Here is a 14,331-nt window from a genome sequence, read left to right as displayed (position 1 = left end):
TTTGGGAGCCAGGAGATGTATTAGCATCGTGTGGGTCTCTCTGCTTTCAGTTTATTTCATGTCACAGGCTATCCTTGTGTAGATCTGAGCCCATTCAGTCCAGGTGGTTGGTACCAATTTATTTTGAATTTAATTGTAAGGGTAGTTTTCAGGAAAGGCAGTGTTATTGGGGGATTGATAGCTAAGGACAGCTTTTTTATGTCTGGTCTTGCTGTGCTTTTTTATCTCTGATCTTGCTGTGCTGCCACTTTACATAATAACACTTAAGAGTCCACCAAAGAGGCTGAGATTATTTTTTGGCCATAATATATGATGTGCAGTGTAAACTGGAAAATAAATCCCATATTTTGCATTTTGAGCCACACATATTTTACACCAGCTGATGAGCCTTACTGAAGCTGAGGCTGGCACACTAAAATTTATGAACTGAACCTGTGTCTTCTGCAGATGATGCCACAGAAAAAGACCTGTCTGACCTGGTGTCGGAGATGGAGATGATGAAAATGATTGGGAAGCATAAAAATATCATCAATCTTCTTGGAGCCTGTACCCAGGATGGTGAGTAGAGAAAAAAAAAAGTAAACCAGGACTTTCCAACAGGTCTGTGAAAGTCTCATTAATCATAATTTTTCAAGAGGTTTTAAGGAAGCAGTCATGCCGTGATAGGATTTTTAGGTATTTCTTTAGCTTAACAGCAATATTTTAACTTCTGTTTCTCATTATAGTTGCAGCCTTAATATGAGAAAGGGTCCTGTATCATATGAAAACTCTCTAATCCCTTGCTGTAAGGAACAAATGACCTTTTGCGGGGCCTTTACCCAAGTCTGCTGTTCTGAATTGTTAGCCCTTCTTTAGGAGAACTTGCACCCCACAAATTTGAAATGAGTACTTTCACTCCTGGAAAAGCTAATTACTCTACATAAAGTGATGCAGAATGGCATAATGCTCTGGGAATTAAAAAAAATTAAGACGCGCTTTCCCTTTGTTAGAGATCTCAGGTTATTTTGTGATTGAAAATATTTGTTTTTCCGTACATGGCGAGGTCTGAAAGGAACAGGCACTGGGGCAGGGTTTAGGGACTTTAAGGCATTAATTGTGGCTCTGCCACTCCTGCTGTGGAGCTTTGAGCAATCACTTCCCCATATCCAAACCTTTTATTCCTATTTTTTAAGGCGGTGCTCGCCATTTTCCCATTTCATTGATTCATTTAAGTAATCATAGTGCACTAAAAGCTTTTTTTACATAAAAAACACTTTACCCTGGTACCTGACCCTGCTTTTGCCACGGTTCTTTTCTTGCCAAGGTCCTTTGTATGTGATAGTGGAATATGCCTCCAAGGGGAACCTGCGGGAGTACCTGCGAGCGCGCCGCCCGCCCGGCATGGAGTACTCCTTCGACATCAACAGGGTGCCCGAGGAGCAGATGACATTCAAGGACCTGGTGTCCTGCACCTACCAGCTGGCACGAGGCATGGAGTACCTGGCTTCCCAAAAAGTAGGTGGAAAATCAGCGAACACAGAGCTTTTATCTCAGTTTGATTTTCTCCTTGTCTTATTCGCGTTCAGGAGTTTGCTGGGGAGGAGGAGCTGCCTCAAGGAGGTTGTGTAACCCACAGCCCTGCAGATCAGTGGGAAAATTCATGAACTTAAAAGGTTTTTCATCTTTGTTTAGCAGTATTGCTGAAATGAGGCCCGGAGTGGATCATTTAAAGTAAATACTGTGCATGTATCTGCAGTTTGAATGTAGGAGCACAGGTGGTCACTTGGTTACACAACTCACATCACTCCACCCATGAGCAGCAGCCTCTGTTTGCCTCCTTTTTCCAGTCAAACCAACCAAATCCTTTCACATTGTGGTGTAAAACAGATTATTTCGGTGGCTGTACAGAATAACAACAGGCAGGCCTGAGAAGATCCAAGTCAGCAGGGCAAAAAGAGTGGGCAGAAGAGGCAAAAATAAGTGAAGGGTATTAGTCACTTGAATTATACACTTTACTGTAAACTGGTGTTTCAGGAAAGTGAGCTGGTTGAAAGAATTTATTTATCCCTGTCCCCAGATACTTATTTCTAAAGCTTGTCTTCAAGCATTTCTTTTTAACCAGCATTTTGATTAAATCATAGTTATAAAACCTTAAATAGCCCCCTATAACTAACTCTGTAAACATGCTGTGGCTTAGTGGACGAGCCATCCTGGATACCCAGGGTGATGTTTGGACCCAAAGGCTAAACCAGAGCAGCAGATAGCAATGATAAGTACTTCCTGCAGGGTGTGGGGTGGTTAGCGGGATTTATCCAGATTTCCAGTCATGTCCACTCCCAAGTATGGAGCTGTTTTTAACCAAAGACCAGGGCTGAGTGTAACCCTCCATTCCTGTTGTGTGGAGTCATGATTTTGTTATTGTTTTTTCTGCCCTTGTAGAGGTTGGGGAAGAGAGGGAATCCAGGTTTAATTTTGCTTTTATTCTTTTTGTTTTGAAACAGTAAATCTTAGCTCAGCAGGGTGATGTGCGTGACAGCAAGGCACAGCTCTTCTAATGCAGTAAAGCAGGGGTATTGATTAGATGACACACCTCAGGATATCTCTCTTGGAAATTATTGCAGCTCCTGCCTGGCAGTGAGCCAGGCCCAAGAAAGCAGAGCTGATATGAAAGGAAAACATAAATCTTTTCATCAGCCATTCTTGAGAGCAAGTGTCCTCCTGAGGAGCTCTCAAGTGCTGCTGTAGGACACTCCCAAGAGCCAGTGCAGCCTTTTCTGTTTGCAAAAGCACTTGGTTGGTGCTGTGCTGTGCTGGGCAGATGGAGAGGCATTGCCCAAGGCAGAGGGAGAGCAGGGGCAGCACAGAGCAGAGCTGTGCATTCCTGTGCTCCAGGTATCCCACCACTTCTGTTTGTATTTCACCCCTTCCTCTCCCCTTAGGGATCCATTTTCTGAGCTGGAATAATAAGAGAGCTGCTCTTCTCATGGTATGGCCATCATGCCTGCACTGTGAGAAGGGCAGGGTTCTTGTTATTTCAGCCCAATAAAGGGGCTCACTGAGACTTCAATAAAGAAAATGGTGAAGGTGATGTTTGTTCACCTACCCATTGCCTCACAAGAAGTTTTTGCCTTACAGGCAGTTGTACTTAGAACCAGTATCCCATTTCCAAGGTTGGATGGATGATTTTAAAAGTGGGAAGCTTGGCCCATGTTGTTTCTGCCACCACAGCATTGCTGATGCAGAGTTAGAGGACTGATGGGATGCTGAAATCGTGCACTCTTGGCTGGTCCTGTGCTCCTGAAGGCATTGCTGGAGCAGGTTTTTCCTGGCAGTTCCCCATGGCTAACCCAGTGAGGAGCAGAGACTTCATTTTACCCATGTGGGATGAGAGATCTCAGCAGTTTGCTGGGGCAAGAAAAGGGCAAGAAAAAATGCTGGTTGTTATATTGCTTTTTGTAGTGTGTCTATGCACATACTGAAATTAAACATACAGTGTCAAAAGTTATCCAAAACTGAGGAGGGGAAAAATATATTAAAGTTGAAAATAAATAAAATATCCTGCTGGGATTCAAAGTGCAGTGTTTCTTACCATGCCCTCACTGCCACTTAGTATCAACCCTAATAAAGCTACTTGAACACAGGAATAATACCCAGAGCAATCAGAGTCCCCTCAGTGCCAGGATGATGCTGACATGAAGGGAACATCTCTCAGGATATAATAGGTTTAGTTTCAGTACAGAATTGTCTTAAAAACAAACAGTCAAACCCTGATTGTTTTTTTTTTTTTTTTTTTTTTTTTTTTTTTTTTTTTTTTAATTTTCCTTTTCATAATTGCGTTTTTATAATCTTGTGGTCGAAATAATTAAACACACCCTAGACATCCTGCTCACAATTATATTAATATCTTTACTATTAAAAACAGTTGCGCTGATTCAGACTGGATGCCAGCTTTTATCTCTGGTGAGACAATATAATTTAAGAGAAGCCACACAATAAAACTGTTCATTAACATTATTTCTGATGAAACTGCTATACCTGTACCTGGGCACATGTAAAGGAGAGTGCATCACCAAATGCTTGGCACAACCTGGGTCGCCACACAGCTTTTAACCTTAGCAAAAATATAAGATTTAAGCAGGATCAGGACTTTCTAAGACACTTCTTAGGGCCATGGAAACAGCAGCTGAGGGTATGGATTGCAATAATTAAGAAAAATCATCTTTCACAGGCTTGTAGTGAATGTGTGGATTTCCCACCTGGTCATTTAGGTTAAAATCTATAAAGGAGATTTAGTTGTGGTGTTGAAGTTCTTCCACTTTTGCTGCAGTTTATTTCAGTGGGCTGTTTTTTTCTTCTTTTTTGTTTCCAGTGCATCCATCGAGACTTGGCGGCAAGAAATGTTTTGGTAACGGAAAACAATGTCATGAAAATAGCAGACTTTGGTTTAGCCAGAGACATCAACAATATAGATTATTATAAAAAGACTACTAATGTAAGTGGATGGTTTTCTAATCTCTGGAAACAAGTGTTTCTTTCAGTGATTCATTTCAGAACTATGGTTGTAAAGTTAATGGGCTCCTTGTACAGCAGACTCACTTTTCATCCCAGACAAAAAAGCAGGGATCAAGGACATGAGCATTTCTGTCTCCTCTTACAGGGACAGTTGGTTAAAAAGATAAGCAAAGAGGCTGCATATTGGAGGATTAGAAATGCTGAAATACAATAACTTTTTTTTTTTATTGTGTCCCTGACTCCAGTCAGTCGTAATAATTGGAAATATTCCTGCTGATCCCAGCTGGTTTAGCACCCAGCCTAGGATCTTGCAATACAAACAATGCCAGCAACAACCACAATAAAAATCCTGTTTACTTGTGGTGATGTCACATTCAGCCTTCAGCCTGTGCCTGTACTTAGCTTGTTGCAGATTGTGATGGTGATCTCAAAGTGGGGCTAGAGATAAAGTTTATTTTACTCCCCACACTTTCACTGTTTTGCTGCTTAGCCTGTACCAAATCAGGAAGATAAAACATTTGGGATGTAGCAGTGATACCTGGTTTGAGCTCCTGACACCTCCTCAGGGGATCTCTTAAGGTCCTGCTGAGCTGCACTTGGGATGTGATGGGAGCTCTGCAGAACTCATTGAGTTCCACAGATTTTATTTGTATAAATATGGCTTCGTATTAACAATCATGTTAAGTGGCTTATTTATGAAAATCACTAAGTGATTAGTGGCATTTTAATTTAACATCTGCCTACTTCCAAAAGCCAGAACCACCATGTACAGCAGCATTAGAGGGGATTGAACCTTCTTCATTTCAGGCTCAGTGCAAAGCAACAGGCAGCTCTGACTGTGAGCTTTGGGACAGGAAAACAAAAGTCTTGGATTTAGTAATCAATTTATTTTTGCAGGCAGGCTTGTTTTTCAGAAGTTTAATAATTGTGGGGGTTTTTATCTTTAAAGAGCCATTGCAGAATGATACTATTGATTTTGATCTACTTATCCTACCATTCTCCTAGCAAGCACTCTGGGAAATCGTTGGGAACTCTTAATTGCTTTTAATTTTATGTTCAATGCTTGTATCCATTTTTATAACAGTCTCTGTACTTTAGCCCATCTTAGTGTTCTCTCACTGAAAATGCTCAAGGTAAATCATGTGCTGGTTGCTTTAGCAGACAGCTCTTAGAGAAATCATCCTGCCAATTGCTGCCATTTAATTCCTCTTCCTCTCCAAACTCACAGGGACGGCTTCCAGTAAAGTGGATGGCTCCAGAAGCTCTGTTTGACAGAGTTTACACACATCAAAGTGATGTGTAAGTGGCCTGATTTCACTCGGGTTTTGGGCATGGGAAGGGAGGCTTGTTTTGCTTTGAGTTTGTTAAAATTTGGGATATTTCATGTATATTTTGCTGTTGTCCTTTAAGACTTTTCATTCTGTTTCACATATTAATAGATGGAACAGGACTTGCCCTTAGAAAGTGAGGATTTTATGGTAGACTGCTAACCAGTGCTCTGTTACTAATCTGCCCAGCTTCAAAGCACATGAAAGGTGGAAAATGCTAACCTCCTTCTGTCACTGCGGAAGTTTCCCCCCTTGAACTTATTTACGGATGTGCAGCTACAAAGAGTCTATCTAATTTGCTTGCCTTTTGACATGCTCTGGACTTCCTTCAGGTTTAAAAAAATAAAAGGAGAGAGAGAAAAGAACGACAAAAAAAAAAAAAAAAAAGGAGAAAGTTCCTGAAAACTTCTTATAAAAATCTGTGCTGAGATTCGGTGCAGTAAAACGTAGGCTGGGTACGCTGGAAAAGTTTTCTCTGATTTTCAGAAGTGGAGTTGCTTCCCAGCAGTACTTCACATGTAATAGGAAATCATTGGACTCTGACAGTTCAAAACTCTTTTAATGTGTGCACAGAGCCACTGGCTGATGCAACTGCTCAGGGTTTATTCTGCTTCCTATTACAGTTCTATGTGCTTGAAGTAGACATTTATTTCTTATGCAATACAGATGAAGATTCTGTTTTTTATTTCTCCAAGAAAAACTATGAACTGTAAAGGGCTGGATGCTTCCCAGCAGAGGAGCAAAAGGTTATGCAAGTTAGTGCAGGGTTAAAAAGGAAAAAGGCAGGATGGAGAAAATAAGAAGTATCTCTTCTTTCTTTAACCTGGAGCAGTTTCCAAGCTTCTCTCTCCTTAAGAAAATCATTTGCTGAGGCGTTTCCTGCAATCTCCACATCATTTACAAAGGAAACTATATACACAGGTTAAGGGTGGATCAAACTGTGTTTTAAAATAACATCTTGGCAAAATATTTAAGTGAAGTTGGATTAAACCACTTCACTGGCTGGGGACTGAGAGTCAGCCTGAGCTCCTCAGCAGCCAGGGAACACGAGGATTTCAGTGCTGGGCCTTGGAGACTCTTGGCCCCATGGTGGCTTTGAAGATGGCTAAAGATAATATTATTGTAAGTTTGTGCAAACAGTTTACTAAAATACAGAGCTGGGGGAGCTGCAGAGGAGCTGGGGAGCCAGTGCAGGCTCTGTGCTGGTGCTCACCTGGCAGAGCTGCCTGCCACAGAGCCCCAGCTTGCCAGCCAGGCAGGATGAGGCAGGAAAGCTGGCTTAAAAATTATCCCACTTCATTTCCTAGCAGAAGTTAGCAACAAAAGAGAGAAAAAAAAAATAAAAGAAAGGCAGGGTGACGCAAAATATTTTTGTTTTGAGCAGTCTGCTTTTTCCAAAATATCCTGCCACATAATTGCACCCCAGCTGGGCTGGGAGGGCTCTGTAAGTCATTAAGCTGTGAAGATGCAGTGCTGGGCAGTGCTCAGAGCACACCAGACAGAGGAGAGGAGGGGATTTGGGAACATGCTGGGGTCAGTCCCCATCCTAAATGCTGTCCTTCCCTCTGATGCACTTCCCAGATCCCTGTCCTGCTCTGGGCAGGCAGACCTGGTTTAAACACCTCTAGGAGGGATGGGATTCTCTGTTTCCAGGCAGGTCTATTAATGCAGGTTTCTCTTTGATTTGCAGTTGGTCATTTGGTGTGTTAATGTGGGAGATCTTCACCTTAGGAGGGTCACCCTACCCAGGAATCCCAGTGGAGGAACTTTTTAAGCTGCTTAAAGAGGGGCACCGGATGGACAAACCTGCCAACTGCACCAACGAGCTGTAAGGACATTGATTTTGCTGTGCCAGGGCTGAGGGGCACAGCTGTGCTGAGTTCATGTGTTTAGTGCCCCCTCCAGAAGAATCAAACACTTTCAGAACTGCTTGACTCTAAAATTCAGGATGTTTGTGAGGGTATAGATGTGTAAGGGAAAGGTATGGGAAGGGTTTCAGGGAATGTTTGGCACAGGATGCTTCTTTGCACACCCTGCTGTGATCCTATTGCAGAAAGAAGAAATCATCTGCAAGCCAGTCTCTGTCAGTGTTTTTACGCCCATATTTGTTTGATTTTAATGTTACCAACGTGGAAATTCATAAATGTTGCACATACCACTAATCAAAGGTGAGGTACATCAGGCTGCTTTTATGCATAACAAAATACATCTGGGAAGTCCTGTTGTAGCACAGCATTATCTCCTGGTGGTGTGGGGAGTGTGATTTCAGGTATTCCAATACAGACCTTAACTATATTTAAATTTTTTTTTGCATTTTAATTTCTTCACAAAGACTGCAATTCCTGACATGTTAAAAATATTGTAATTTAATGCCTTTGAAGTTGCTGGGCCACAGAATTGGGCCCACAAAAAGGTAATTTAGACACTGAGCAAGGGAGAGACAGGAGTAGGAAGCCCCTCTGAGACAGGGGGTGTTGTCCAGGTTTGGGGATTTTCAGTGTTCCATTGAGCAGAGCTGTGTGTGCTCACTGCTTTCCTTGTGAAGGGCAGCCCTGACTGTGCATGGAAAGGTTTGTGAGGAGGATGTGTGATTTTAATTAAGCCAGGCAAATGTGTGTTTCTTCCAGCTATATGATGATGAGAGATTGCTGGCATGCTGTGCCTTCTCACAGACCCACTTTCAAACAGTTGGTGGAGGACTTGGATCGGATCCTCACTCTCACAACTAATGAGGTAGGTAAAGTGTCTCCCCCCCACAAGCTGCTGATCAGGAAAAATGGTTCAGGGGACAGATGGAATTTATTCAATTATGAAATCCTGCTCAGGTTCACTCCTTATTCTGTTTGTCATTGTCCTCTGAGGTTACACGCAGCTAAGCTATGTATCCTATGAAATCCTGGCTCTCCTGCCATTATGCCTGGGATTATGTAACTCAAAAGAAGCACATCTTTGAGGAGTTTTTGTTTGTTTCTCACTGCATCTCTGGATGGTTTTGGTGTTGAGGGACAGGCACGTGGCAGGTTGAGGGGCAGTGTTTGTGTTTCAGCAGGAATTGCACGTCAGGGAGGGGTGTGGAGTTCCTGGTGGCTCTCATTTGCTGGCTCAGTTTGATTCCCAGCCTTGCTATGTAGGTCAGGAGAGGAGAAACCGTCAATGGCAGATTTCAGATGATGTGTCTGAGAGTGAATTAGGTTCACTGCAACAGATCTCTGTGGAGGGAATGAGGACCCACGGGGGATGTGCAAACAGCCATCCAATTATCCAAAGGTCCTGCCTAGCACTGCTGCAGGTTGGGCTGTGTGAACGCAGGCAGGCTTTGTTTGAAGAGCTTTCTTTCAGAGGTCTGAGATATTATTAGTTTTAGCAAGGAACACACTGATTAGGGTATTCACACAGGAATCAGTCCTCTTATCGCTGAACCACGTGCACCTTTGAGGAAAGTCACAAGTGATGGAAATGTTGATTCTTTTGGTGGAAATTTCTTTTGAGAGACAATACTTGGTGTCCCAGAAATATTCTGCAAACTCCTATTATTTCTGAGAAATGAAATGCTTAATGGGAGCAAAAAAAGAACAAAGCAGTTACACCGGAAAGTTGCAACAACTGGATTTGACCATTTCAAAACAAGATTTTGGTATTTGTTATTGCTCTTTTGTAGAAAAGAAGATTTGAATCACTCTATGTGGCTCCTCAACATTATTATGTTCTAATTTTTTTGAATTGTTTGAGAAATGAAAAATGGATTGTGGAGCAGCTTTGGGAAAGCCTTTTCACAATGGAGATGACAGGAGAACCTGAATAAAGAGGTGGCATTTTTTATGATCATTTGCCCAGATCTGGTTGAAAAAGATTCTTTGGCTTCAGTAGCAGCTGTGAATTTATCTGGGTTCTGTTTTTAAGGCTTTCTCTAAAAAGTGGCACCTTCAGGGTGAGATATGAAGGAATATGCTCTCTCTCTGGAGCCATGGATGTAGCCCTGTGTCCTGTTACCATTTTCACCTCATCCATTACTCCCTGCATCTTTTCCTGCCTAATTGATACATGATTTCACAAGACCAGTTGGAGGTGGGCTGGCTGCCACTGTAGAGTGCTGGGTGGCTTGGACTGGATTCGTGTTTGCAAATTCAAGAGGGAGGTTCTGGGCTGCAATTCCAAGCCTGGGAAAGGATATTGCTTTCTTTCTTGCGTGCGTTTAACCGTCGAGCCTTCCCAACCCCGTACTGCTCACAGACCTGGAATGATCTCAAAGTTAACCTGAAAAGGCCTTTAGGGTTATGTAAATTACTTTAGACTAGAATCATAGGAAAAAACGTCTGGAAAAAGCTTAGGAACACATCCAGTCCATCTGATGGGCCTATGGCAGGGCCCACTATACGTTTGTCATTCCTGACAGATGTTTATGTAACTTGTCCTCACAGATCTCCACTGCTGTATTTCGGCATCGCCTCTGGACAGCCTGTTGCTTTGTTTTCCTAATCTCTAATCTTTCAACATCAGATATTGCTTTTGTTCTATTTACCCTGGACATAGAAAGCAAATCGTTCCACTTGTCTTCGCAGCGCGTTTCATGTTCCCGAGCGCTTGTCGTCATCTCGGTGTCTCCTGAGAGCTCCAAAGTGTCCCACTTTCCTCCACAGCTTTGCAGATCTCTGGTTCTGTGCAATCTGCATGGTCTTTCTGAAGTGCAGGTCCTCCAGGCTCACTGCTTATCCTCTCCCCACTCTCCCTTGCCCCCCAGAATAGCCCTGGCTCAGTCTGGTTTGCCCAACAACTCATTTTGCTGGGGCAGCCAATAATTTCTTCTGCTTTTGTGCAAGTAATGATTTCTGCTTAAATAGTAACACCTCATTCTTTTCCATGTTGAATCTTTGCTTGTTGGGTTTTTAATGTGTTTTATTGCTGGGGTTTTTTCCCCAAAAGGGTCTCATTCCCATGTTTCTGTGACCCACGTGAGCAGAAGTCACCAGGAGTCAGCCTGGTGGCTGTGGTGCTTTGTCAGCACCAGAAACCAACCTGGTGCTGGTTCTTGTGTCCCTTGGTGTGACTCTGGCTATTGGCACTGGATAAGGATCCTGTCTTCAATACTGAATTCATATCTGAGTTACATCAAGTCTTCTGATATGATGAGCCATGTCTGATAGCCCCTGGGAAAGCCCTGGCTCTTCAAAGACTGGGATCCTTTCTTCTTCTATCTATTTAGAAAATGTCTGATTATTTCTGCTCACATAGGGCTGATTTTCTAATCCACAAGTATGTAACAGGATTGCCCTCGTGGATTTTTCAAGAGCCTGGGCAGCCACATAGTCAGTAATCAATAGATCCAAACTCCCTCCTTTTGGTCCCTATTAAATTTTCCAGCATTTTAAAACATACCACACCCTCCTTTTAAAATGGTGACCATTTTTAAACTCTAAGATGGTAATGACTGAACCTCTGACTTAAAAAAAGGAATGTTAGCCAAAGGACTAAATTACCCCAAACCTAAGCACAGCAGCATAAAATACTGACTGAGGTGGAAGACTCGACTCGTCAGTATGATCATGACTTGTGGTTTAGCAAATGAAGAGATTGCATTTAAATGAATGCAGCTGCCTTTAGAAGTTGAAAGAGAAGGAACATTTCAAGGGGAAAAATAACTTTATTCTCTTGCCAAAACTGTTGTTTCGAGCAAAAGAGCCTTAACCCAAAACTTGGATTCAGCAGATGATATTTCCTTTTTTAATGACTACTTTGGTCATGGCTACTCTGGGACACACAAGACACAAATATGTGGTGTCAAAAACCCAAATCGTGTGAATTTGATTTTGTTTTTCCTTCAGATCTTTTTTGCACGTATGCCACTGCATGTTGAAACACAAATTTAATATCACAGAATATAAAACAGAGATTCAAAGTGACCAAAGGCATACAGAGTTGGAAGAGTCTTTCCCTCTCCAAATCACTACCATGTGCTAAAGAAAAATGGTTCTATTTAGGATGAAATTTCGTTTTTATCATTGCGAGTGAAAAGCCCTCTTTTGATGTGGTTGCCATGTTTATTCCCACTGACACAGCTAATGCTGGTGATGTTGGACTTCAGAAAATACCGTGTTATTGGCTTGTTTTTTCTTCCCCTAGCCGAGCTCCTTGTTTTATGAGGTATTTAGGCAACGAGGCAGTTTTGAAGGCAGCTGATTCGCAGCGAGCGAGTGTCATTCCCAAACCGCTCCCTCCCAAAACCCGCGCAGTGGTGACATTTTATTGTCAGCTCTGTTCGCTGGCTAAAAACTTGCTTTTATTCCTCTTGCCACAGGAGTATCTGGACCTCAGTGGGCCCCTGGAACAGTATTCCCCCAGCTACCCCGACACGAGGAGCTCGTGTTCCTCGGGGGACGACTCGGTGTTCTCGCCCGACCCGATGCCTTACGAGCCTTGTCTCCCCAAGTACCAGCACATGAACGGGAGCGTGAAAACATGAAAGGAGGAGCAAAGAGGCGAGAACATCAAAGCTACCTACCGTGTGCAAAGCTAAAGCTTTCCTCCAGGACCTTCACGTTTCTGCTTGTACATAGGAAATGCGGAAAAAAAAAAAAAGAGAGAGAGAAGAAAAAAGGAAAAAAAAAAATAATTTGGAGGAAAGCGGTCGGAACTTACATAAAGATTCTCATCACTTGCAGCTTTCAGATGTTCCCAAGAAAGAAGAATGTTTATGAGCTGTGTCGAGATACCCATTGCTATCAATTTTCTGGCTTCCTGTGAGCTGCAACAGACTTTGTTTGTACAATGGACCAGTTGGACTTGAGGCAAACTCTGGGTCTGCCTTTCTTGTTTATTTTGTAATATTTGGAGAAAATATATGTTGGCACACACTTACAGAGCACAAATGCAGTATATAGGTGCTGGATGTATGTAAATATATTCAAAAATATGTATAAATATATATTATATATATTTACAATGAATTATTTTTTGTATTGATTTAAAAAATGGATGTCCCAATCCACCTAGCAAATTAGTCTCTTTTTTAACAGCTATTTGCTAAATGCTGTTCTTACACAGAATTTCTTATTTTTCACCATCCAAAGGTGGAAAATACTTTGCTTTCAGGGAAAATGGTATATCATTAATTTATTAACTAATTGGTAATGTACAAAACAGTTAATCGTTTATAGGGTTGTTGTGTTTTTGTAATTTAAATGGCATTTCTATGCAGGCAGCACAGAGGACTAGTAGATATATTGCTCAGACTTTACTAGTTTTCAGATCTTTAAGAAAAGAAATATTTACAGTATATAACTAATTTGGGGAAATTAAACTTTTGATTTATTTGTGGTTGAAAACTGCAGTGTCAGATGATTATTCTTATCACAACCAAATCCTTTAACAAGAAAGTCTTTTTCCTTTAAGGTCCAAATGCAGAGTCGTTCCACTCCCAAAAAAAAAAAAGAAAGAAAATAAAGGACATTTTGAAGAAGGTTCTTAAAGTAAGGAGAGACATGAATTGATCTATAACCACAGCAGAACAGACTGCTCTAAAAGGAGCTGAGCTTCTACCCTGAGTTGCACATGCATCAAATTATCCACAATTCTCTTGCCTCTGTTGCATAATAGGTTCCAGACCTTTTGGCCTGGATCTTTTGCCTTTATCCCTCTATTGTAACTTAAGTTAAAAAGAGAGAAGTTGTTTATAATGACAGCTTGCCATAGGAATATCAGCATCTTTTTAGGGGATTAATTCATGCTGACTCCAGTATTTCCTTCTGAACCATTCCATAACAGTAGGTGTAGCACTGGCCTCTGCTAGAATATCACTGTTGTTTGCATCTTTTTTACAGAATCTTGTATTTTTACTTTCAGAACATTCACTTTGATATGGCCATGGAATATGAATGCAAATTTCACTGTTTAATGTGGTGGTGTGTTTGTTTTGGTTTTGTTTTTTTTTTTTTTTTAATAATTTTTAATTGGGTAAAATAAGTATTAAAATCTGTTAACTTTTGTACTGACAATAAAATGTTTCTACAGATATTAATGTTAAAATTACAAAATAAATGTCATGCAGCTTATTTTTCCTAATCCTTTGTGTCATACAAAATGGTTTCCTGAACATGAAGCAATGGAACATGTCCAGAAAATCTTCCTTTGGACCTTATCATAGATCCTACATTACAAAGCAATCCTTTCAGGAATAATGCTTTTGCCTCTGTGTTTTAAAAGTCTACTCATGAATATCATGGGTTATTTGAGTAAACATATGTACATATTTGGTGGAAAATGACTTGAAGTGTTCATAATGTAGACCCAAAGTATGTTCTCTTTTTATTTAGGCTGTATCCTTTAATTAGTGAGGTTTCTGATTCATTCAGGGGAGGCTGGAGGACCATTTGCATGGGAGATTTAAAAAAAAATCATAACAGATGGAAAGAGGGAAAAAGTTTGGTGTCATGGCAAGAGTTTAAAAGTTTTCTGTTGTATTTTTTCCTTTTTTTTTTTTTTTTAACTTGGAAGCAGAAGGAAGACACCCCAAAACAGC

At 41.3% G+C, this 14,331-nt stretch overlaps 1 protein-coding gene across 10 annotated transcripts in view; it reads left to right on the top strand.

Moving 5' to 3' along the window:
* Positions 1-13,310, top strand: part of FGFR2 (fibroblast growth factor receptor 2) — an 80,972-nt gene extending 67,662 nt beyond the window's left edge. For all 10 annotated transcript variants that reach the window (XM_058810821.1, XM_058810820.1, XM_058810819.1 and 7 more), the window contains 7 exons: positions 448-558; positions 1,304-1,494; positions 4,349-4,471; positions 5,720-5,790; positions 7,510-7,647; positions 8,447-8,552; positions 12,112-13,310. In XM_058810821.1, coding sequence (XP_058666804.1) covers positions 448-558; positions 1,304-1,494; positions 4,349-4,471; positions 5,720-5,790; positions 7,510-7,647; positions 8,447-8,552; positions 12,112-12,276 — 905 coding nt within the window. In that variant the 3' untranslated portion in view covers positions 12,277-13,310. The remainder of the gene's footprint in view (positions 1-447; positions 559-1,303; positions 1,495-4,348; positions 4,472-5,719; positions 5,791-7,509; positions 7,648-8,446; positions 8,553-12,111) is intronic.
* Positions 13,311-14,331: the final 1,021 nt, after the last annotated feature.

The sequence above is a fragment of the Ammospiza caudacuta genome, chromosome 9 (assembly GCF_027887145.1).
Source record: "Ammospiza caudacuta isolate bAmmCau1 chromosome 9, bAmmCau1.pri, whole genome shotgun sequence".
NCBI lineage: Eukaryota > Metazoa > Chordata > Aves > Passeriformes > Passerellidae > Ammospiza > Ammospiza caudacuta.
Note: the sequence above shows the minus strand (reverse complement) of the source record. Positions and strands in the feature narration are given on the sequence as shown.